The following is a 22,678-nucleotide window of genomic DNA, read 5'->3' as shown; positions in this document are numbered from 1 at the left end:
TGAGTCAATCATGTGAAAACGGACCTGGCTGTCATCTAGTAAAGCAGGTTTCACAGAAATGTGTTGCTGTTAAGCAGGAGATCATTCTGTCAGTGCCTGCAGGCGGAAACCTTCTGACTGAGACCAGAGTAATTTTGTAAATGATCGCTTCAGAATGTTTGGCAGGTTGAAGTGAAACCTTTCAAACATGAAGACAGGTGATAGAAGTGGCATTTATGGTTTTGGCACCATCATCAAAGTTGTATTTTCACACACTAAGTGTTTGATCCGGTTCTTGTTTAGCACGAACAAAGCACTTTTTTTTTTTACTCACCAAAGACGAGCAACCTATGAACTTAATGAAAAACCCAAGGAAAAGAAAAACATTTGGAGAAGAGGTCTGTTCAAAGGAGAGCTTTCCATTTTTCTTCTTCTTATTTTACAAAGGCGTGAATTTCAAATTGTAGCTGTTGATTGGATAGTAAGGATATAAGAATATGTCCAAGGTGAAAGTAGCTCGACTGAAAACTGTTTTTTAAAGATGGCAGCTGCAGTTTTAGGTTTTATGACTCCATATCAATCTATCATGTTTACCTGTGCAGCACTTTTCAGCAGTTCAAAGTGCTTTACATCATAAAAACATAGAAAATAACACAGCCAACAACTGAAACATTACATTTTGTCAAGTTCCATCATTTCAAATCAAAATATTGGAACAGTGTTCCATTTTATTGAGACAAAACCAACTGGACCTTTAGTAAAGGAACTCAGTATTTCAGTTGTTTTGCAGTTTTCTGGAAGTTTGTTCCAGATTTGTGGTGCAGAGAAACTGAATGCTGCTGCTCCATGTTTGGTTCTGGTTCTGGAGATGCAGAGCAGAACCAGAACCAGAATAGCTGAGAAGTCTGGAAGGTGGATCCAACATCATCAGATCTTTAAGCCGTTCAGTGATTTATAAACTAACAGTATAAAACGCAAAGTTCTGAACATGAAGGACTTTTCATGAATGTTCATGAACGTTGTCATGTCATGTTTATGACAGTGAAATCCTCAAATAAAGTGTTTCCAACAAGTCAAGTCCCTTCTGGAGAAACATTTTATGCCAAGACAAAGACTAATCTACTTGACTGATGCCAAGAATTGGAGGCTTTAAGCTGATATTTTAATGAACATGTCAGACTTAGCATCAGTCATGCAAGTCCTGCCAGTAACTATTAATTAGAGTTACTTCCTTCATTTAAGTGCAATAAATCATCACACTTAGGAGGAAATAGAGACTCAGACGTCCAAGAACTATTCGAAGTTTGTTGTGGTTTTCTTAGAAGTATCTCTGTTATTTAGTTCATGCTTTTGTTTTTACATCTGAGCGTCACAAGCTGTGGTTTAAGCTCAGAGAAATCTGAGTGAAACAATAGGTGAGTCCATTGCTGGTAGTCTAAATTTATAACAAATTCTGAAGTTGTGTTTGACATCTCCACTGTAAAAAAAGTATATAAATTACGGTAAAAGACCGTTGCCCGATTTTTACCGTATTTAAGGTAAAATACAGTTCAGGGTTACCGTATTTGTACTGTAAAATGTTACTACACTTATACTCAAAATTCTGTGGTTGCCAGAATTTTATTATATTTTACCATATTTACTTGGTAAAATCCGTATTTATACTTTAAAACTCTGTGGTAGCCCAAATTTTACCGTATTTATGGTAAAATTTGGTAAAAGTTTACCATATAAATGCCAGTTTAGGGTTCCCGTATTTATATGGTAAAATTATGTGGTTGCCAGAATTTTACCATATTTACGGTAAAATGCGATACAATTTTGATGCGTAAATGCCGGCTCAGGGTTACCGTATTTATATGTTACATTTTTTTTTAGAGTGTACACCTTCAATAATTCACACAATGCAGCACAGACCCACCAATGTTTATTAGTTGATCTATTTACAGACTACAAACTGTAAGCCTGCTTAGTCTGCAATTATGCATCAAATTAACAGTGAGCAAATATTTAGAATAATTTACATTCCTATTACGGTTAAACTTCGATTCCGCTGATAAAATAAAGAAATGACCAAAGAGATATTTCTGGATTATATACAGAAAAAAAAAACTTCCTTTATAACAAAAACCAAAAATTTCCGCTTTAAATTGTTTAAATCTCCTCAACTTGCATTACCAATGTAAAGTATTTTAGCTCTGCATGTGATTTCGTTCCTTTTGTAAGTCATGCAATCAGGTATTGACGTCATTCAAGGATCCGCTGAATTCCTGCAGATATCAAGAGCTATAAAAGGTTAAGATGAGGCCGGGCAGCAGAGACCTGCGTGGAAACACCTGTACCCAAAGGTAGGGGCAGCTGGACTGACTTTTTACATTTTTGCACTTTCCCTCCCTTTCTAATCAGCAAATTTGAGTTTTAATTTTCAATTTATTTGCATTTAATTAATTGTTAAATGCAAATAATTTTTTTTCAAGTTTTATTCGCATTTTTCATGTTTTTTTCTTCCTCAGATGAATTTTCTGACAGTAATTGCTGTTGCTGTGTGCATCCTTGCACCAAGTGCTTATTGTGAGTCATCTGCAGTCGGTAAGGGAAAAAAACGAAAAAAGTAAATAATAAAATAATATGCACATACATTTTCATCACTACTTCTACACAAACGGAACCTACTAACCGGTTTAATTCTCTCCCAGAGTGGTGCTACCATGACCCAGTCTGCAGTAAGTATCCGCCTGTTTCCTCCGCTCCAACATCATTTCGCTGCAGCCGCTCAGCTCCGTCCCTCTTCCGCAGGTGACAGCACCTGGCCGACCATCGCTGCGCTGTACTGCAACGGGACGCGTCAGTCGCCCATCAACATCGTGTCTGCCAGCGCGACGGAGGACGGAAACTTGACGGAGTTCACCTTCGAGGGATATAACAGCAAATCCGCCTTGAACATAATAGAGAACACCGGGGACACTGGTATGTGGTGAGACTGCAAGGGCGCAGCATCTCTTCGCGCATCCCGACGAGATTATACGGCTTCCGACGGACGCGGAATTTATTTTGTGGCCAGATAAGTTGCATGAATCAGACGCTGGATCACTATTAGCTCTAAACTGAAAGACGGCATGGAAAAATAATATTAATATTTATTTAACCAGATTTAAAAAAGCCTTCTTGACATCTTCAGTCACTTTTTTCCAGACGCGGTAAACGGGGATTTAGTTTAATATAAATATATAAAAAACGTATAGCTTTCAAATGAAACACTAATTTTACTTGTTAATGTAAAGTTTGATATGTAGAAAATGCTGAGTAATTGTGCTCAGATTTACATAAACATTAACTCATAAGTTGCATAAATCTAAGAGTCTATTTCTTGAACCATCTTACACCTAAGCCTCCTTATCTGCGTTTTATTTATGTTGGCTATAAAAAGGGCAGAAGATGTTCTAGTTGGGAATGATTTAACCCATTTTTTAATGTGGATGCTTCAGTGTGTGGCAGTTATTCACAAATTACTCCGTGATCAATTGTGAAAAATCTATTAATACTTTGAATTGAAGAAAAACACAAAAACGAAAATTTTCTGGCCTGACTTTTTCTTTTATCTGACTTTAATAAGTTGCTTCATTTAGTCACAAATAAGTAACTGAATTAAGTTAATTTATCAAATTTATTAAGTTGTCAATTTAAACCAATGCAAGTAAATTTAGTTTGATAGTTAATTGAACTTGTTTCAATTAACTGGACTTCAACTTTGAGGCTCAGGCTTTTCATGTCAAATTCATTTAGAACTGAAGTCAATGCTGCATAAATTAATTTGTTTGGCATTATAAAGTATGGTGATGTTTTTATTGGTGAGTCAGATAGCCACACATATAAAACTCATTACAGATCATATGTCAACTTTGGCCTTAATAGAAAGATTTAGTTTTTGGGATGATTAGTTCTTTATTAAAATTAAAATTAGTCCCAATCGATTAAGTAATAAATGCCGCTTAGACCTTCATTTAGTGTTGTAGTTTGGCCGCCATCCAGCAGAGGGCGCCGCTGGTCATCCAGCCGTTGGTACACGGTTAAAGATGGCGGCCATGTCAGAACGAGAAGGAAATACAGCTGGAACAGAGTCCCATATGGGATGCTGAATGCACTTTTTGGGATTCTGTTTTGAAATATAAAGATGTTCAATATTATTTAACTTTAAGAATTCAATGATTTTGTACTTTTTATCAATATATTCTGGCACAAATGGCCTTTTAAGAGCATTCATGATCTTGATTTGGCCCAAATGGAAAATGAGTTTGATATCCCTGATGTAGAGTTTAAATGTTGATCCACTTGAGTCCAAACAGTAATAAATCTGGTGTGCTGTGGTTTGTCGGAAATTTGGTTTGTAGTGTTTGAGGAAATATATCACCTAGAGCTTCAGTTTGTCTTTGTTTCCTTTTACTCTTCCAGTCAAAGTGACCTTAAATACTGGGGTCAAGATCTCAGGAGGAGGCCTGTCTGAGAGCTACGACAGCCTGCAGTTCCACCTTCACTGGGGAAACGGGACGGCCGAGCCCGGATCGGAGCATACTGTGGACGGCAAGCGCTTCCCCATGGAGGTATTTCTAATCTTCATGCAAACCTTTTAGCCTCGTGTGTGTTAACTTTCTTTAAAAACCTATTTTGTTTTCGTTCCTCCTTCAGCTTCACATTGTAAACAGCAAGTCGACCTACGGCCGGAACACCACCCTCGCTGTGGAGGATTCTGAAGGACTCGCTGCTCTCGGTTTCTTGATTGAGGTGAGCAGAGATGACGTCACGTTTGAGAGCTTTTTTCATTTTCTGCTGCTGCTTTATCAGCATCGCTCTTCACTTTTAAAGGAGCTGACAGGTGTAGATGATCAACCAGCCAGCTGGAAGACTTTGACCTCCTACTTGTCAAATATCTCAATTGCTGGTAAGCTGTGGCCGTGTTTCTGAAACTTCTTCAGGATGAGCACCACTTAACCTCGTTAACAAACCAACTGACTTGAAATTACACAATAACACATCTTAATATATACAAGCCGAAATGAAAATATTAGTCTGTTGTTTTCTTTGTTTCTGTGATTAAGCTTATGTGTGTTTGAGTTGAATCTCCTCACTTTGATGCTTCTTCCTCTCCTCAGGTGAGAAAATCACAATCCAAGGTGATATTTCTCTAGACGATCTCCTCTCTGGCGTGAACCGAACCAATTACTACCGCTACCTCGGCTCCCTGACCACTCCGTTGTGTAACGAGGCCGTAGTTTGGACCGTGTTCAAGGAACCGATTAAAGTCAGCAAAAACCTGGTGAGTGTCTCCGTAAGGGAGGTTCTGATTTGGATCTTACAGAGTGGTTTCTTCCCATGAGGCTAAGCATTGTCGATCCTCCCTTCAGATCGACCTCTTTAGCTCAAGCGTGTACATCAAAAACTCCACTTCTCTGATGGTTCATGTGTATCGAAGCACCCAGCCGTCACAGCCGGTCTCAACGCAGCCGAGGGCAAGCTCCTCCACCAAATCTGGCTACTCTCTGGCTCTGATGACCTTTGCCCTCATAATGGCAAGATATTAAAACAAAAGCTAAGGTGGAAGGTCAACTTTTGGATAAAACATGCATAAAGTGCCAAACCTCAGCCCTTCACATGTTGCAGGTTTTGTATGTGTGTAGAATGAAAATTATTGCCTGTCTTGAACTAACCATGCTACACAAATGCATCTGTTATTATTTTACTCGTTTATTCTTGTTCTTCTTCTTCTTGCACTTTTCAGAAATGTCTGCGTGTTTAAATTGCACTAAAATGGAACCTGAATGTTTTTAGTTTGTGATGAAGGTTTAATGTGTAACTCCGGTTTATGAAGAGCTTGTTTGTTCTCCGGCATGATCCACACATTGTAGTGAAGATAAAAACCTTTTCAATAAAATATTTACCAATAAAATATTTACCAATGACTTCTGAGTGTTTGGGTTTTAATTTTCAATATAGTTTTTGAGTTAGTTTTTTTTTTTTTTTTTTACAGGAGATTCTGTGTGATGGTTTCATGCTTGTATAAAATGAAACTTATTCGGTATAAAATTTGTTTACAATTAGAGGCCAGACTTTTTCTCATAACTTTATATTTTGGTTTAAATATTAAATGATTGATGTTTTGATCAGTTATTTGGTACCTGAGTACTCTTCTCTTTTTCCCAAAGGCGTTTTTACTCTTGAGTAATTTCTTTTTTTACTTGTACTTGAGTAAAAATATGTTGAAGTCGTGTGACTTTTACTTGAATTGAATTGTCCCTAACCATCTTCTCTGTCCCCAAATTCATAAATTCAATTGAATATAAATAGAAACTAATCCAAATGATCAAACAGTGCATTAAGCTCAGCTTAGTATTTAAATTAATTTATAAAGTTTTCTGTGTTTTGGACAAACTATGCATGCCTTTATGTTTAGAGATAAGATAGAAATGCATTTTCTTCAAGAAGATTTTCTTATTGCATGGATGAAGCATGAATGGGTGGATTTGCTAATACTAATACCTTCTCAGTAATTCACATAAAAAGTGTATCTGTCCCTTTAAGAATACTGTGGCACACCTGAGTCTTGTGTAACCCTAGCAACTATATTTCACTTCAGGAATGGGACAAATAACATTACAGACTTTGAACACCTGCTCTGAGTCACAGCTAAACAATGATTGAATTGATTCATTAAGTAAATGTAGATCAAACGTCTGAATGGAAAAGTTTTTCTAAAATACAAACCAATCAGTCTTCCTTTGAATATGTTTCTTTTGTAGGTTTGGTTAAATTCAGATTTGTTTGATCACACAGAAGGTTAACAACAGCTGAGCATCGAGTGTCTTTCAGATACGTAGGTCACGCTGTGTGGTACCAGTATTTCCTTAGAACAATCTGTTGATCTTTGACATGATCTGTTGTAGTGTCTCTGAAGAATGATCAGAATTTACCTGTGTGCAGCGACAGACGTGACAAACACAACAACCTTCACCTCTCCAACATGGTGCAGGTGCACATCACAAATTCATTAAAACATTTGCTTCAGGGCGATTAGACGAGGTTGCATTACAACCTAACATGGTATTTATGAAGTACTAACGTGTAAAGTGTAGTTCGGGTAATTGAGGTGCATTCCACCTGTATCTGTGTTTATTCAACAGATGAAAGAAAGTTGCAGCTCTTGTTCATCAGCAAATGCTTTCGAACTTTTTCACAGCGTCTCGTTTCTCATTTAGATTCCTCTGTTAGGCAAGGCAAGTTTATTTGAAAAGCACTTTTCAGCAACAATCAAAGGCAAATCTAAACAGACAATCAGTGTTTTAGGTGTTTTGCTGCTTGTCCATGTTTGGTTCTGGTTCTGGGGTTGCAGAGACTAGAGCGAGAAGACCTGAGGAGTCTGGAAGATTGATTCAGTGATTTTAATGTATTTTGGTGGTAAAACATTCAGTGATTTATAAACTAACAAAAGTATTTTAAAGTCTTTTCTCTGAGCTACGGGGAGCCGGTGTAACGACACTAAGCTGGTGTGATGTTCTTTAACTTCCTGGGTTTAGTCAGAACGCCAGCAGCAGCGCAGTGGATCAGCTGCAGCTGGAGGATTCGTTAGTTAGACCTGTGTGTTGCAGTAATCAATGTGAATAAAGATAATGTTTGAATTTCTAAAGATCTTGCTGAGATATTAGTCCTTTAATCCTGGAAATGTTCTTCAGGCGATAAAAGACTGACTTTCCTAACCGTCTTTATGTGTCTCTGAAGGTTCAGGTCTGAGTTCGTCAGGTTTAAGGGCCAGTCAGTGGTTTGTAGCTGTCATACCTGAAGCTCTACAGACTCGTGTTTTCGCTCCTCCTTTGGTTAAATTGATTCTGCATCCATGCATCGATTTGTTCTGACCATCTGTTCAATATTTTGATTGGTTCATAGTCACATAGTGACATTGTAATGCATAACTGTACATCATCTGCTTAAATAAGGAAATTTATCTTACTGTATTTAATAACCTGAGTTACACTGTAAAACATTTGAGCCGCATTTAGTTGTGTCTACTGTCTTCTACTCTTTAAGTCAAATAAATTTAGCAAGTTTTAGATTTTGAACCAAAGTCTGTGCGTTTGTGAAAGATAAACTTGCAGTAGTACGTTGACTGTGTGATTTTTCAAAGCAGGGACCTTTTCCATGATTCGGGGAAGTTCTCTTTCAATCAACAGAACCACGGGGCAAAAATCGAACTAACAGGCTGGAAATTTACTGTGGCGGTGGGGCAGGTGTCAGCACTGTCTTCACACGCTTTAAGAGAGAGTGTGTGTGTGTGTGTGTGTGTGTGTGTGTGTGTGTGTGTGTGTGTGTGTGTGTGTGTGTGTGTGTGTGTATTGTTTGTTAACCTCTCCAGGGTGTAACCCACCTCTGCAAGCAGAGGTTGGTTGAATGGATGGAAATTTACCACATAAATAGACCCTGACAGGGAACCACTTTCAACTTTTCCACAGCAGTTATTTAAAGTTAAACACAGAGGTGATTTGTCTTATTGTTTGCAAATACAACATTCAAACGCTGCACTGAGCACAGACCCAGCACCGGCTCTTAGCTAGAGTACAGGAAGGAAACACACTGGAATGCAGTGTAGCACTTTAGATCTGCTTCATTTCAGACAGAAAAAATAAAAAACAATAAAAGGAAAATACAAACTTTAACGTTGACAAAAAAAAAAATCTGAAAAAATCTTTTGCACGAGTTCATTAATCCAAAATACCTGTGAATTTTGATGCCACCTGTTAGAATGTGTGTGTTCACAAACACTGCATGTTGCTATAAACATACACAGATTTTTTTATTGCTGTGATAATTGATCCAATTCATGTTGCTAGATAAGCTTGCCTTCCTCTTTAGGAAACTTACAGGTTTTCTCCATGCATACAAGTGTCAGAATCACTGTGACAGAAACCCTGTTTACTCTCATTTCACCCCAACAGGAAGTTACAATTGGTGCAATTTAATATCCCTGTTTCCTACTTTACTTAAATCTTAAACCATAACTGCTCTTTAAAAATGTAACGGTTTTATGCTTTCACTGTTTATTTTATTTAGACTCTGTGGAAGTAAAAAAGTGTCCAGCGTTGCCGGTGGCCATCCGGCGTCTCAGAGGTTCCTGTAATTGCCAAGTTTCCAAAGCAGCAACACGGCAGCAGCCCTCATAATGCCAAAGCAATATAAAAGCTTCTGGGAAATTAATTTCCTGGGGAAAGAGTTCACAGTGACCCAGTCAAACCACCTTTAGACCCGACAAAAACAATACACACAACATTCATTGTCTGCTCTTATTGTACCTAAAAAACCTAAAAAATCAGACAGATAGTGAGAGGTTCTGATGACATTTTTAAATATTTGCAATTATATGTCTGATTGTTCATTTTACACTCCATTAAAACAAACATTTCAAGTTCTTCTGTGTGAATCTCTGAGGATTTCATTCATAACAGCCCTTTATCCAAATTTTAACACAAAAACTAGTAAATTCAGACGATTATAAAGCAGCGAACCTTAGTAAAGAAACAAAGATAAGAAAATATAACCAGAAGTTGTGCAAGATGTACAAAATCTAACTACCATATTTCAAATTGCAATAATTTAAAAACAGAATAAACTAATGCATAATTGGTTGAATACATTTTAAAATATCTACAATATATTGGAAGAACTAGATTTGGAAATCAGAAGACGGCACCTCAGTTTTAATCTTCTAAATTCGTTTGTCTGGATCAGATGTCATAATGTGAAAGAAAAGCTCCATTTGCTGACTAATGGTGTTAAATGCCAATCTCTACCAAAGGGGCTGATATTTAAGCATTTTTGTCCATTTTTATCCTACAAACACAAATATGTGAAACACAACCGGGATGGGAGAGTGCTACTGTCTTAGGGTGCCAAATCCTGCAAGTAAAACCTTTAATTCAAGAAATAAAACTGTATGATGGTAGAAAGGAGTCCTGTTTATGCTCCAGTGTAGAGAAAACAGCCCACATTAGTTAATTATTTACAGAAATCAACCCGTTAATTATCAGCATAACGGCAACCAGCAGCAGACAGTCGTTCCTCAGAGATGATCTGTTGAAGGCACAGATGCATTCCTTTGGCTTCCCAGGATCCTGCGGCGCAGCCGTCGGAGGAGGACTCGGACACCGCAGCCAGTCCATCCCGGTGGCCTTGGGAGAGACATACTCCTGGTTTATTCCTCCGTCCTTCATCACCCAGTAGAAGTCGCCCTTAAAGAAGTAGGCGTCTCCTGAAGAACGACAACCAGAGAACAGCTGCATTTCATCTCCACAGTTCTGTTTTCTCTGCAGCTGTGATGATTCTCTGCACCAGGAGCATCAAACTCATTGTCATTTTTAGGCCAAATCAAGACCACGAAGGCTCTTAAAGGGCCGGTTGTGGCAGAATATAATGATAAAACCTGGGAACAAACTTTTAAAACATTAATAAATTCTTAAAATTACATTTGTTTTTTTATACATCAATAAGACCCTGCTGCATGCTGTTTGTGACTATTTGCAATAAAAATCAAACATTTATGGAACTAATTTAGAAGCATTTGCAATAATTGCACATATGTATAACAGTAAATGCAACGTTTTACTACTCACCGTCATGGACTATAACTGGACAGTAAGAAAGTCAGCATCATTTAAACCTGATGTTTTTCACCACTTTTGTCAAAAAATCTACAATAAACTCACAATTATGCATTAGCACAGAAAAGTGTGAGGATTTGTTGATTTTGCTTGAATTTCCACAAAGATGTAATTTTAACTGAAAGGATGAATAATTGTTTTTATTAAATACACAAAAAAAACTAACAATAACAAAAACACCAACACTAATTGGTTAATAATACTATATAATAATCTCATGTTTATATGGTGATTTGAACAGTTTTATGTTTGGACATTGTGTAAGTCGAATGGTTCTGTAGTTTGATTTAGTTAGTCTGATTTCTATTAGTTCATCCAGGGAAACTCCTGTTAGTTTATACATGTTGCTTTCTTTTGTTATTTTGTTTGTATTTCCTCTAATTCATGTAAAGCACTTTGATTTGCTTTGTTGCTGAAAATGTGCTATGAAGATAAAATTACCTTACCAAAAGTATTGGTAACATTTTATTTGAAGGGCTGTGCATAAGGCTGATATGACGCCGTCATAAACATAAAACACCTGTTATGAACATGAAGGAGTCTTCATGAATGTTTACAAGTGTGGTCATGACTTGTCATTTGGACAGTAATGACACTTTTAATGCAAAGTTCTATTAAAAGTTGCATTAAATATCCATTAAGTGTCAACTTGCATTAAAAATGTGATTATTTACAGAATGACACTTCATGACAACATGTTTATGACATGTTTATCATGTCATAAACATGATTCATGTTTATGACAGAGTCGTGTCAGTCTTACTCACACCCCTTCAAATAAAGTGTTACTAAAGTTTTTTTACAGTAGTTCTGCATTTTCATATTTTAAACTGTGATTCCCCCCATAGCTTGTAAATATCTTAAATCATTTTTGAATGTTTTTTGTTAATTGTTTATTTTTTATAAAGAACTAGAGCTGTCTGCTGTGCAGTGTTGACTACATCCTACATATGAAAACACATAGTTTGGTTTGTCTACCTATAGCTTCTGTTACTCATCCAACGACTGGGATCGTTGTTACCTTCACCCCAGGTGATGACATCATCCATGTGGGTTGGCATTCCCGTCCAGACGTCGTTGCTCCGTGGGTAGCCGGGGTCTGGCTCCTGATTGCCTGTTCTTTGGCTTTCATCAAACCTCCAAAACTGCCCCCCGCTGAACAGGTACGTCTTCCCGTTGTGGGCCCAGACGAAGGCGGCGTCCACCCGGTCCACCGCGGCGCCGCTCGGCATCGTCATTCTCCAGTCCGACAGGGGCCGAGGGTAACCGCTCATCACCTTTGTGTCGCTGAAGACCCAGTACTGCGAGCCTGAACACATCAAAGTGGTTAAAAACATTTGGTGGATATCTGCTTTGATACGGACATCTGCCTCGCAAACAATATTCATGTTCCTTGATTTTTTACATATTCTCTAACATAATCTCAAACTTTAATGCTTTTTAATGGGCCATAAGAGCTTGTTTTAAGTTTTAAAAAAAAGTCCTAATATTGACAAAAAATATTACTTCAACTGGCAGATTATTTCACTTACAATATAAGAAAAATACCTTAAGTTTCTTTTCATTTACTTAAAACAAGCTCTTGTGCGGAAGTTTTGTCTTATTTTAAATATACTAAGACATTTGCAATGGAAAGTAGACCAAAATACTGGATAAGATTTAGTTTTCTTTCAGTGAAGAATATTTTATTAATATTCAAGGGAAATTGTGTGAAACTAGACAAAAATACTTGGTTAGTTTTTGTGTTTTTGCGGTGTTGGTTTGGTTTCTCTTTGCTTCCTTAATAAAAGTTTGAGCAAACTGCTGCATGCTGTTTTAGAAAGGAGCAAACATGTGAGATGAATTAGCCAGGATCAAACTTTCTACTGTTAAACAGAACTACGGATTAATCTGTAGCTTTATTACCGATGAAGAAGATGATTTTGCTGTCGCTCTTTCTCTCATAAACGGCGTCGACTTTGTTTGTTCCTGTCGGAAGGCCAATCCAAAAGTTGGTGATCACAGCAGGCCTTAAGGATACCAAAGAGCCGTCTCGCTTAGTTCTCCAGAAATGTGCACCTATTAAACAAAGAACAGGGTTAAAACATGACAACTATATTTATTTTTAATTGTTAAACTTTTACTCATGTGTTTCTTCCTACCTCTAAAAAAGAAAACCTCCCCTCTGATGTTTGCTACTGCATCAAAGCTTCCCTGGCATCGCTCATCGGATGAAGGCTCAGGACTAAACAGGAGATTTTAAATGCAGTTACAGGAGAATACCACTAGAGGGCGGAACAAGACTAAATGTGACCACAGCGAGGCTTACAAATATACACACACTAAAGTTTGATTAAATATGTTAATAAATTGTGTGTGTGTGTGTGTGTGTGTGTGTGTGTGTGTGTGTGTGTGTGTGTGTGTGTGTGTGTGTGTGTGTGTGTGTGTGTATCTGAACAAGTAGAGGCCTATTATTAATTCTCATTCATTTCAATTCAGTTCCATGTACTTATATAGAGTCAATACACAACAAATATCATCTTGAGGAGCTTTACCAAAAACAAAAACAAAAGGAAAAAAGAAAGAATTTAAATTTAATCACATGTACATGTGATTAATCTGGGTCGATAACAACTTTCCATATTGCGTGGAAAGTTGCCTTTGCTCATTGTAACACCTTGAGCGCTAACAGGATGAGTTCATTTCCTTTCTACTTGCAGCTAGATGGCCACAGATTCAGACATGAATATAAAAATTATGCTTTGAATTATTATTAGAAGAAACCTGACATTCAGATTTTGCATATTTGATGTACTTTGCCTTGTTGACAAGTAAAACACTCAGAGACTCTCTGACTTCTGATTTCTGTCTTGGTTGCTCTTTTTAAATTTTCAATCTTCCTAACATTGACACTTTGCAGATTAAGAACAGTCTGTGCATTTTTAATAGAGACAAGGTGAAGGAGGCCAATGCTAGGATGCTTTCTGTATTCCAAAACCAGTTTGGATTATTTTTAATGTTCATCCTTTTGATTCCTGACAGTCAGACTGGATTAACTAGCAAATAAAAAATAAAATCCTCCTCCAACATCTACCCAAATTTACAAACTTCATGTCTTCTGAAGGAGAGTTCAAGGTCAGAGAAGACAAAGTTTGGCCACAATGACAAGACAAACTGTAATCCTTTACTGTACTTGAGAAAAGCAATCAGACTGTTAGGGATGCATCGATATGAAAATCTGGGTCGATAACAATAATATTATTTTTGCCATTTTGCTGATAAACGATATTTACAGATATATACAGCTCTGGAAAAAATTAAGAGACCACTGCAAAATGGTCAGTTTCTCAGATTTTACTCTTCATAGGTTTATGTTTGAGCAAAATGAACATTGTTCTTTTATTCTACTGACAACATGTCTCCGAAATTCAAAGCAAAAATGTATTATTTACAGTATTAGCAGAAAATGAGAAATGGTCAAAATAATAAAAAAGATGCAGAACTTTCAGACTTGAAATGATGCAAAGAAAACAAGTTCATGTTCATTTAGAAACAACACTAATGTTTTAACTATTTGGTGGAATAACCATGAGGTTTTCAGTGGGCTCTTACTTTTTCCAGAGCTGTATATTTTACCATCTTTCAACACTTTTTGATATTATACATATTACATAAATTTCACTATCTTTTGACATATTGAAGAAAAGCTTTTCTGCTTCAGTTGAATTCCCCACCGTCCTGCACTGCATCACATTCTGCCTTCAGAAACAAATTGCAAAAAGACGAAAATAAATATCAGGGTTTTTTTCAATTAATATCGGATATGTTATAAACGGACTAATACAGGCTGATGCATCGCACATCACTAGTTAATACCCTTCACTGGTCCTGAACCAGGAAACCAACCAGTTTAAATCAGCTCTACCAATTCTTAGAGAAAAGTGGCCAAATATCTGAACAGAATAATGTTGTTGGTTGTTTCCAAAAACATGTGGTTCCTCAGAAAGTTTCTGTCACTGAGTCTGTATTTTCACTGAAATAGAACAGTTCCAATGAATCATGAAGTCATGCATTTGAAACGTCTGCGATGGCTGTATTTAAGCAGAAGAGAATTATAAGTTGTGGTAGAGGCTGTGAACTCACAGCCTTGTTGGTCTCGGGGGAAGAGGAGTCGGAAAGAGCGGTGGGTCAGGATTAACACCACCTGGTTGTGTGTCGTCTCTCGCTCCTGAAACAGAATCATGACTTTAAACAGGAACTGAAAGCTGATGACAGCATGAGAAACGTGGTGGAGGAACCGACGTTATTCTCTGGAAGCGTGGGTTTCTGTCAAACCGCTTGCAGCTAAACAGGCATTAAGGAATCAAACACTGAGTCCTTGAGATCTCAAGATAAAGATTAAAACTAACAATAACAAATTTTAAAACGCTTGTTTTAAGAGAAAATAAAGTTATAATCAAACACAAACATCATTTCCAAAAACAGCAAGCTGAACTTTTTTATTTTTATTTTATGATAATCAGTAAAACATTTTAACTTTAACAAAACTTTATTATTTAGTGAAAGTGGCTGAAGATGAAGATTTTCCCCAGATTTTTACAACTGATCTAAAAAAAATACAGCTTTACCTGAGAATGTAACATGATTTAACCCCTTAAAGATCTTCTAAAACATTTGCAAATTAATGTTTCACTTTAAGTTAACAGCAACATTTGAACTGAAGTGTTTTTAAGCACTTAAGTTTAAACTGAGTAAATAGTCTGAGCTGCTTTGTGGGTCAAACTAAATATTAACTGCAGCTTTTTCAGAGGCAAAGCAGGCAGTTGATTTTCAGATATCAACATACAAACACAACAAGAAACATAGTAATTTACAGGACATCACAGGAAAAACATTAAAAGAACAAAACATTATGTTTTGCTAAAGATTTTTCTCATATTATAGGTGAAATTATCTGCCAGTTCTGGTACATTTTCATCAATATTTATGAATTATTTCCTTAAAACAAGCTCCTATATCTTGCTGAAAAGTTACGTATTAGCTAGTTTTGTCTTATTTCAAGTGTAATAAGATATTTACACTAGAAGCAAGGCAAAAATACTTGGGAAGATTTTGTGTTTTAGTTCAATTTTAAAATGTTTTTACCAGAAAAGGCCCTAAAGTTATTTAAATCAAGTGCTTATTATAATTACATTAAAAAAAGAGAAATAAATCCACTTAATTTATTTCACTAATGTCAACATTGTAATTCACTTTTCACCCAAAAATTCACTGGTCTTTAATTGAGGGTTATAAACTTTGACCAGAGTCGAGTTATATTCGCTGATATTTTTCAGTTAAATGCAACGTTGTAGTTTACAGAGCAGAGACTGTGAGAGCCACTGACCGTACAGCTGCTGGATGGCCAGCCTGTCGTCCAGATCCAGCTTGTACTGGGAGGCGTCTCCCACCGGACCCTGGTAATACGGCCTCATGATAGACGGATCCGAGGAGGAATGAGAGAGGCCGAGAGCGTGGCCGAACTCGTGCACCGCCACGGTGAACAGGTCTGTGGTGCTGCCACCCTCTGTGGAAGTGAGAACATCAGCAAAAACCTGCTGTGCACTGCAAAAACACAAAATCTTACCAAGGATTTGGTCTAGTTTCCACTGCAACTGTCTCAGTACAGTTGATATAAGACAAAACTAACTTACAAATAACTTTTTAGTCAGATATAAGAGCATGTTTCAAGTAAATAATCCCTTAATATTGATTAAAACAAATACTAGTTTCATGAATTTTATAAGTGGCAGACTATTTCATTTATAATAAGAGATTTTCCCCATATTAAACTGTAAGTGAAATAATCTGCCAGTGGAACTAGAACTGGGTTGCTAGGTAACGGCTGGCCTTGGCTGGGGTTGCTAGGTGACGGACTGACCTTGGCTGGGGTTGCTAGGTGACGGCGCCAGTGGAACTAGAACTTTTTCCATCAATACTAAGGAATTATTTACTTAAAACAAGCTCCTATCTCTTGCTGAAAAGTCACTTGTGAGTTAGTTTTGTGATTTTTTTAAGTGCACTAACATATTTGCAGTAGAAACTAGACCAAAAATACTTGGTAAGATTTTGTGTTTTTACAGTGCTGTTTCATATTTATGTCGCTGTTATTGTAAATTTGTACCTCTGTAGCTCCAGGTCTCATGGTCATCAAAGTGTGTGTCACCGCATACTTCGTCCATGCCAGGAAAGAAGGCGTGGGCCAGAGTGCCGCCCTGCCCGTCGAACGGATACCCGTCGTTATGGAGCAGGGAGGCAAAAGAAACTCTGATGTCCCCTCCGGCCTCGCCGTCGCCCGGCAGCTCTCTGAAGTTCAGCGGAGCGGCGTCGCTCCAGGCCTTCAAGGCGAGAGCCAGGAGAATTTTCACCTCTTCAGGCCTAAAGGAGGATCTTGACGGGAAACTGTGGACGCTGCAAATAAGACAAAAAAGTTTATTAAAACAAATATACAGCTACACTTCAACCAGAAAGAAGTATTTTTGACCTAATCAGTAGTGCAAATATTTTGATACACTTGAATTAAGACAAAACAATTTTATAAGTAACTTTTCAGTAAGACATAGGAGCTTGTTTTAGGGCAATAATTCATAAATATTGATAGAAGTACTAGTTGTAAGTAATCTGCCAGTGAACCAAGACATTTTTCCCAATATAATATCTTATAATGATTCCCATAATATTAGAAGTTACAATATGAGAAACATGCATTCATAATCACTGTCAGATTATTTCACGTACAACTATTTTTTCATCAATATTAAGGGATTATTGACTTAAAACTAACTCCTACTTCTTGCTTTTATAATATTTGAAAGATGTTTTTTATAAGGAAATAGTCTGCTAATGGAACCAACTCATTTTCATCAATATTGTTTACTTAACACATTCTTGTGTACTTTGCTGAAAAGCTACTGGTAAGTTAGTTTTGTCTCATTTCAAGTATGAAACATAAATATTTACAATAGATTCTAGACTAAAATACTTGGTAAGATTTTCTGTTTTTGCAGTTTTAACTTGTTTCTTGATTCTATAAATTAGACAGTAATAAGCGTAAATGGATAAATTTATTTCATGATTAGAAAATATTTGCGATTAATCAAAACTACTTTATAATTTAACAAGAACACTTTCAGATAGACTAGGGTTTTCAAATGTATTTACTTTTAATACTAAAATTAGTTTGATATGAAACATCAAAGAGTTAAAAATAAATATTTGGTTCACCTGATATTAAGATCTATTAATATGACTGATGATAAGCTGTGAAACTCTGCGGTTTTACCATGATTCATGCAGCTGCGTGTTAAGCCTACAGACCAGCATGACAGGAAACCCACCTCCATGTGAGGTCAGTCTTGTGCCACTTCAGGCCTGACAGAGCGTATCTCTTCCTCCTCCTCCTCCTCCTCCTCATCTCCTCGCCTCCAACGATGTCTGGGAGCGAGCATCGCGGCGTGGACATGAGCTTCAGCGTTTCGCTGTCTGGAGCAAAGTTCAATATCATGTGTTAAAACTGACAAAAGGAGAACTTGGACAATGTTGGGCTTCCCACTCGATATGATGTAAGAGCCGCAAACCTCAGTGAGGTTTAATGGGATTTAAATTTAAAATGTTTATTTTAAAAATAAAGTCTGGAAAATTTAGCTTGCACTCACAGAAAATTACATAAATTCATCTTTTCAGTTCAGGCGAATTCTATCAAAAGCATAGTTTGTCAAAGATCTTCAATTATATTCAGGTATGGGCTTTGACTAGGTCATTCTAACACTTTAGCCATTCATTTGCTCTGTATTGAGCTCCATCCATCATCTCATCAAATCTGACCATCTTCCTTGTTCCTTCTGAAACAAAAGCATTCCCACAGCATAATGCAGCCACTCCTGTGTTACAAGGCAGCGATGATGTATTCGGGATTATGTGGAGTTTTAGCTTTTTATTTCCTTTTGTAAAAACAGCAGTTGAAAAGGTTCAGTCTTGGCCTTTTCAAACAGCCTTTTAAGACATGTGCAAGATAAGCAAGCAGCTGCTTACAGCCCCCCCACACCAGCAGGGGACCCCCAAGAGCACCAAGTTAGTGTGATAAAATATATATTTATATTTAAAATAACATTGAATAATATAAACAAAACTGTACTACATGTGGAAAAACAATTTCTATATTATTTTTTTGTAGTTGTTACAGAAATAATAGGTTAATATTTTCCTGTTGGGGACAGATATCAAACTTGTTAACTTGTTTATTGTAAATTTAGTGTTTTTCAGCAGTTGTTACGTTCAAATAGTTAAAAATAACACAGCACACTTAAATACTACTCTGCATTTCAAAATCCAAATATTCTCGTTTTACTTTGCTGCTCCTGTAAAGTTAAAATCTACAGCCACAGTAGCACTGCTATGACATAAACGGATTATGAATGATGCTAATGATAGCAGCTATGCTACACATATTAAGTAGTTTAGGAATGTTAAAGCATTTGGTGTTGACATGTTGGGATGGGGGGTTTAAATGAAAATCTGCTTGGGGCCCCAAAAAGGCTTGGACCGGCCCTGGAGGTTTGACTGTAATATGTCAAAATGTAAAAAATGAACACTTTTGCAAGGCAATACATGAAAAACATCATTCACAAATTATGTTTTTGGCATGTGTGTGTGTTCTACCAATTAATCCGGTTTCCTGGATCCCTCCAAATCTCTGCATGACACGGATTGCTTGCTCAATCCCTTCTTTGGTCTGCAGTTTGCTGGTGCGTGGATCTGGAGGAGGAAGGTAGCCATATCTGCTTAGCCAGTCCTAAACAGGAAGAGAAATAAGGAAATTGACCAATTTGCTGGAAGAAGAACAAGAAAAAGAACTGACCTTGTTTTTATTGCTTATAGTAAATTACTGGCTGTTGCAACAATGAAACAGGGAAAGAAATCTGAATCATTTGATATCACACCAGCTGCTACACTGATGATGTCTGGACCAGCAGCATGCCGGCCATTACTGATGCAACACCTCCATCCTCATTATGCAGGATAGATACCAGATCAAATGTTCTACTTAAAATTACATTAAAAAGCCCAGATGTGACAGAAATGTCTTCAGAAATTAAGAAATGTGATTTTGAAACCGTGTCAGACTCCACCCTGACAGAAACGTTTGATGTTGCAGCCGAGAGAAAAAGCTGTTGGCAACGGTTTCTTTGTGGTTTTCTTTCTGGGTGGTTGCTGGTTTCCTTGGTTTATACCTGACTAAAAGGAAACGTTTTGTTCTGTTATACTGCAAAACTTAAGATGTTTTATCCCAGGTGTGTCATTCTGGGCGATGTCCTCAAAGAGCCGATTGTGGCTGAATGTATTTTTAAAACTTTAATAAAAAGCTTTCTCTGCATTTGATAACTACTTCTTAAAATTAATATTAAACATATTTTCACTTTCTTTATGTTTGGCACAATGCAGAAAAAACTGCTTTGATTTGATTGTGAAAATAATATTTCATAACACAACTGTGTCCCTGAGGGCCACGTAAATCATATGGTGGGCCAGATTTGGCCCCCGGGCCTTGAGTTTGACACACATTTTATATTGTTTCTTTTTTCTTTTTAATCTAAAGAAATATTACCTTCAAAGACAGAAGTGAAAAAAACTGTTTTGATTCATAACTGCCTTAGAAAAATGAAGCTGTGCAAGAATAAGTTACTGAGATGTAAGATGTCAGGAAATGTTAGAGAAGTTCTTGTTTTCAGGACGATAACACTTATCAGTTATTATTGTGTCATTCTTAATATTTATTCTCAAGGAGAAAAGTAAATAATAAATCTGGATGTTTTTTTAAATACATGTAACTCTTGACAGAATATTAATTGAACTCTTTACTGTAAAAAAAATAAATCTTTTGTTAATCCTTCATAAAGTATGAGTTTTTGGTCTTATATGTGTTTAATAATTCTCATATGAAATTCTGGGACCTTGTAACATTTAAAATTATACAATCCATGTTTTATATATAAAATACGACAGAAAGGGGGTTATAATTTAAGAAATAAATGGATGAATAAATAAATATCTTCGGCTTTCGTTTCATCTCATGTTTCCAGCTTTTTGGGAGCCTCATGTTACTAAAATATTAAAGGTTTTGCAATATAACGACACATACAAATAAGATGCAATTTTCCCCCCCTAAAAACCTCACATGTGCTGCAAACATTAAATCCAGTACAAGCGCAGTTCTCTGCGTCAAATCAGAACATTTTTGCACCACTGGAGAAGCGGCTCACTCACCACCGCTCTGCTGTATTGATTGGACTGCCCCACTGCGCGTCCCGTGAAGTTCAGTATCATCATCATCATCATCATCATCATCATCCACAGCAGAAGCTCCATCCCTGCAAACAAAGCGCGGCGTCATTCACTGAAACTTTGGAAAGTCCGACATTTATCCGTATGAAAGCGAAGAAGAGCCTCAGCTCACCGCTGCGTCTGCTCCGGAGCATCGCTGTCTCTGGGGACTAGGCTGGGCTGATCGACGCTCCGAACCGTCTGCGCTCCTTGTGGCTGCAGAGTAAAATGGTTCTGTTTTTTTATTTCCCACAAGCGGATGTCGAGCTCATAAGTTCCCTTTAAGGTGAAAAGGCTCATCTAAACTTAGATTCCTGCAGCCCACAAAATACTCAAAGTCCAGGTCGCCTACACGGATCTGTAGGCTGACGTTACGTTATAATATAATATCTATAAAAATAAAACTGTTTGTATTTTGTTTGGATTTATTTCGTGTAGAAGTCCAACACAAAGCAGCGCGAAATTGTGAAGTAAAAAGTAATTATTATACATATTAAAATTTCTTATGGCTACTAAAATCTGAAAGGTGTGGCTTGCTTTTTTTCTCTCTCTGCCACCGCAAAGGTAAAATATGTAACATTTATTTAAACATATATATTTTACATATTTGTTAGTCCTGTCATCATGTCTTGACAGTATGTTATTAGACAGATAATGTATGGACAGGTCGATCTCCTCAACCTCCAGCTGCTGCTAAAGAAATGCACGCTCCCAAGCTCCCAAGTCATCCTGGCCAAAAACAACCAATCAGAACCAGGAGGAGGGTCTTAGCGCTGTCAATAAATCTCATGTAAATGTCCTAATGGTGGAGAAACAACTTATTGTAACAGAAAAAAAAATGTTTATCTGCGGTCATCAGTGGCTACGCTAACTAGCCTTAGCATTCATGGCAGTGTTATCTGGAATGTAGCACAGAGCACATGCGCCACATGGAGGAGTGACTGACAGCGCTAAGACCCGCCTCCTGACTCTGTTTCTAATTAATACTGGGAGAAAACAGAGAAGCTTGATTTTTTTTTTCACAGATTATCTGTCTCACAATATAGTGACAGCTCCAAGAAACATGTAATTTTATATATTTATATATATATATATATATATATATATATATATATATATATATATATATATATATATATATATATATATATATATATATATATATATATATATATATATATAGTTACATACTTCAGATTTAATTCGTATAACCCCTCCAGAAAATCCAGTTCAGTTACTTTCAGAGGATTCATAAAAAGTCCAGATGCATTTAATTACATCCATTCCTGAGCCGGCCCAGGGAATAAGAGAACCGAGCCGCAACTGAAGATGCCAATAAATGCTTGTATTTAAACACAAACCACAGATGAAAACTGCTTAGAAAGAACAAGAATATTAAGTTTGATTTAATAGTTTTGTCAATGACACATTAAAAGAGTTTAACATTTAAAGTAATTATAAAGATTACTTTCTAAAAGTATGATATTATAGTGTGATTGCTGTGTTGCCATAGTTACCATCTGACGCCAGGAATTAAACTTTGTCTTTGTGTTTGAGCTTCAGTTTGTCAGCAAATACATCTGAGCCAATAATTATCTCTGATTACTTTAAGCTCCGCCCCCTTTCCCAGAATAAGTGTCCATTGTGTTTTTGTAAATATTTAG

The 22,678-nt window shown here is 36.9% G+C and overlaps 2 protein-coding genes across 2 annotated transcripts; one reads left to right on the top strand and one right to left on the bottom strand.

The window, feature by feature from the left end:
• Positions 1–2,225: 2,225 nt before the first annotated feature.
• LOC106908666 (carbonic anhydrase 4-like) lies at positions 2,226–5,933 on the top strand. The gene is made up of 9 exons (XM_014974819.2): positions 2,226–2,327; positions 2,493–2,568; positions 2,676–2,702; positions 2,776–2,946; positions 4,429–4,577; positions 4,663–4,758; positions 4,840–4,915; positions 5,127–5,290; positions 5,379–5,933. Exons 2-9 carry the CDS (start codon positions 2,493–2,495, stop codon positions 5,553–5,555), a joined length of 936 nt encoding a protein of 311 aa, XP_014830305.2. The 5' UTR covers positions 2,226–2,327; the 3' UTR covers positions 5,556–5,933.
• A 2,675-nt stretch (positions 5,934–8,608) lies between these two features.
• mmp25b (matrix metallopeptidase 25b) lies at positions 8,609–21,226 on the bottom strand. The gene is made up of 11 exons (XM_014974817.2): positions 21,148–21,226; positions 20,958–21,061; positions 19,353–19,485; positions 18,032–18,176; positions 16,819–17,105; positions 16,042–16,221; positions 14,799–14,883; positions 12,818–12,900; positions 12,582–12,734; positions 11,698–11,985; positions 8,609–10,267 (listed from the first exon to the last, which is right to left on the bottom strand). The coding sequence occupies exons 1-11, from the start codon at positions 21,167–21,169 to the stop codon at positions 10,011–10,013; spliced, it is 1,737 nt and encodes a 578-aa protein (XP_014830303.2). The 5' UTR covers positions 21,170–21,226; the 3' UTR covers positions 8,609–10,010.
• Positions 21,227–22,678: the final 1,452 nt, after the last annotated feature.

The sequence above is a fragment of the Poecilia mexicana genome, unplaced genomic scaffold (genome assembly GCF_051168715.1).
Source record: "Poecilia mexicana isolate PSO_F unplaced genomic scaffold, ASM5116871v1 scaffold_19, whole genome shotgun sequence".
Taxonomy (NCBI): domain Eukaryota; kingdom Metazoa; phylum Chordata; class Actinopteri; order Cyprinodontiformes; family Poeciliidae; genus Poecilia; species Poecilia mexicana.
This window is presented reverse-complemented; position numbering and strand designations above follow the sequence as displayed.

Excerpts from the sequence above, each read along its gene's own strand:
- LOC106908666 (XM_014974819.2), top strand. The coding sequence starts at position 2,493 with ATGAATTTTCTGACAGTAATTGCTGTTGCTGTGTGCATCCTTGCACCA. Across the intron at positions 2,703-2,775 it reads CTACCATGACCCAGTCTGCA|GTGACAGCACCTGGCCGACC; the intron begins GTAAGTATCCGC and ends CCTCTTCCGCAG. Across the intron at positions 5,291-5,378 it reads TTAAAGTCAGCAAAAACCTG|ATCGACCTCTTTAGCTCAAG; the intron begins GTGAGTGTCTCC and ends TCCTCCCTTCAG.
- mmp25b (XM_014974817.2), bottom strand. The coding sequence starts at position 21,169 with ATGCTCCGGAGCAGACGCAGCG. Across the intron at positions 14,884-16,041 it reads GGCCATCCAGCAGCTGTACG|GAGCGAGAGACGACACACAA; the intron begins GTCAGTGGCTCT and ends ATTCTGTTTCAG. Across the intron at positions 12,901-14,798 it reads CCCCCGAGACCAACAAGGCT|TCCTGAGCCTTCATCCGATG; the intron begins GTGAGTTCACAG and ends TCTCCTGTTTAG.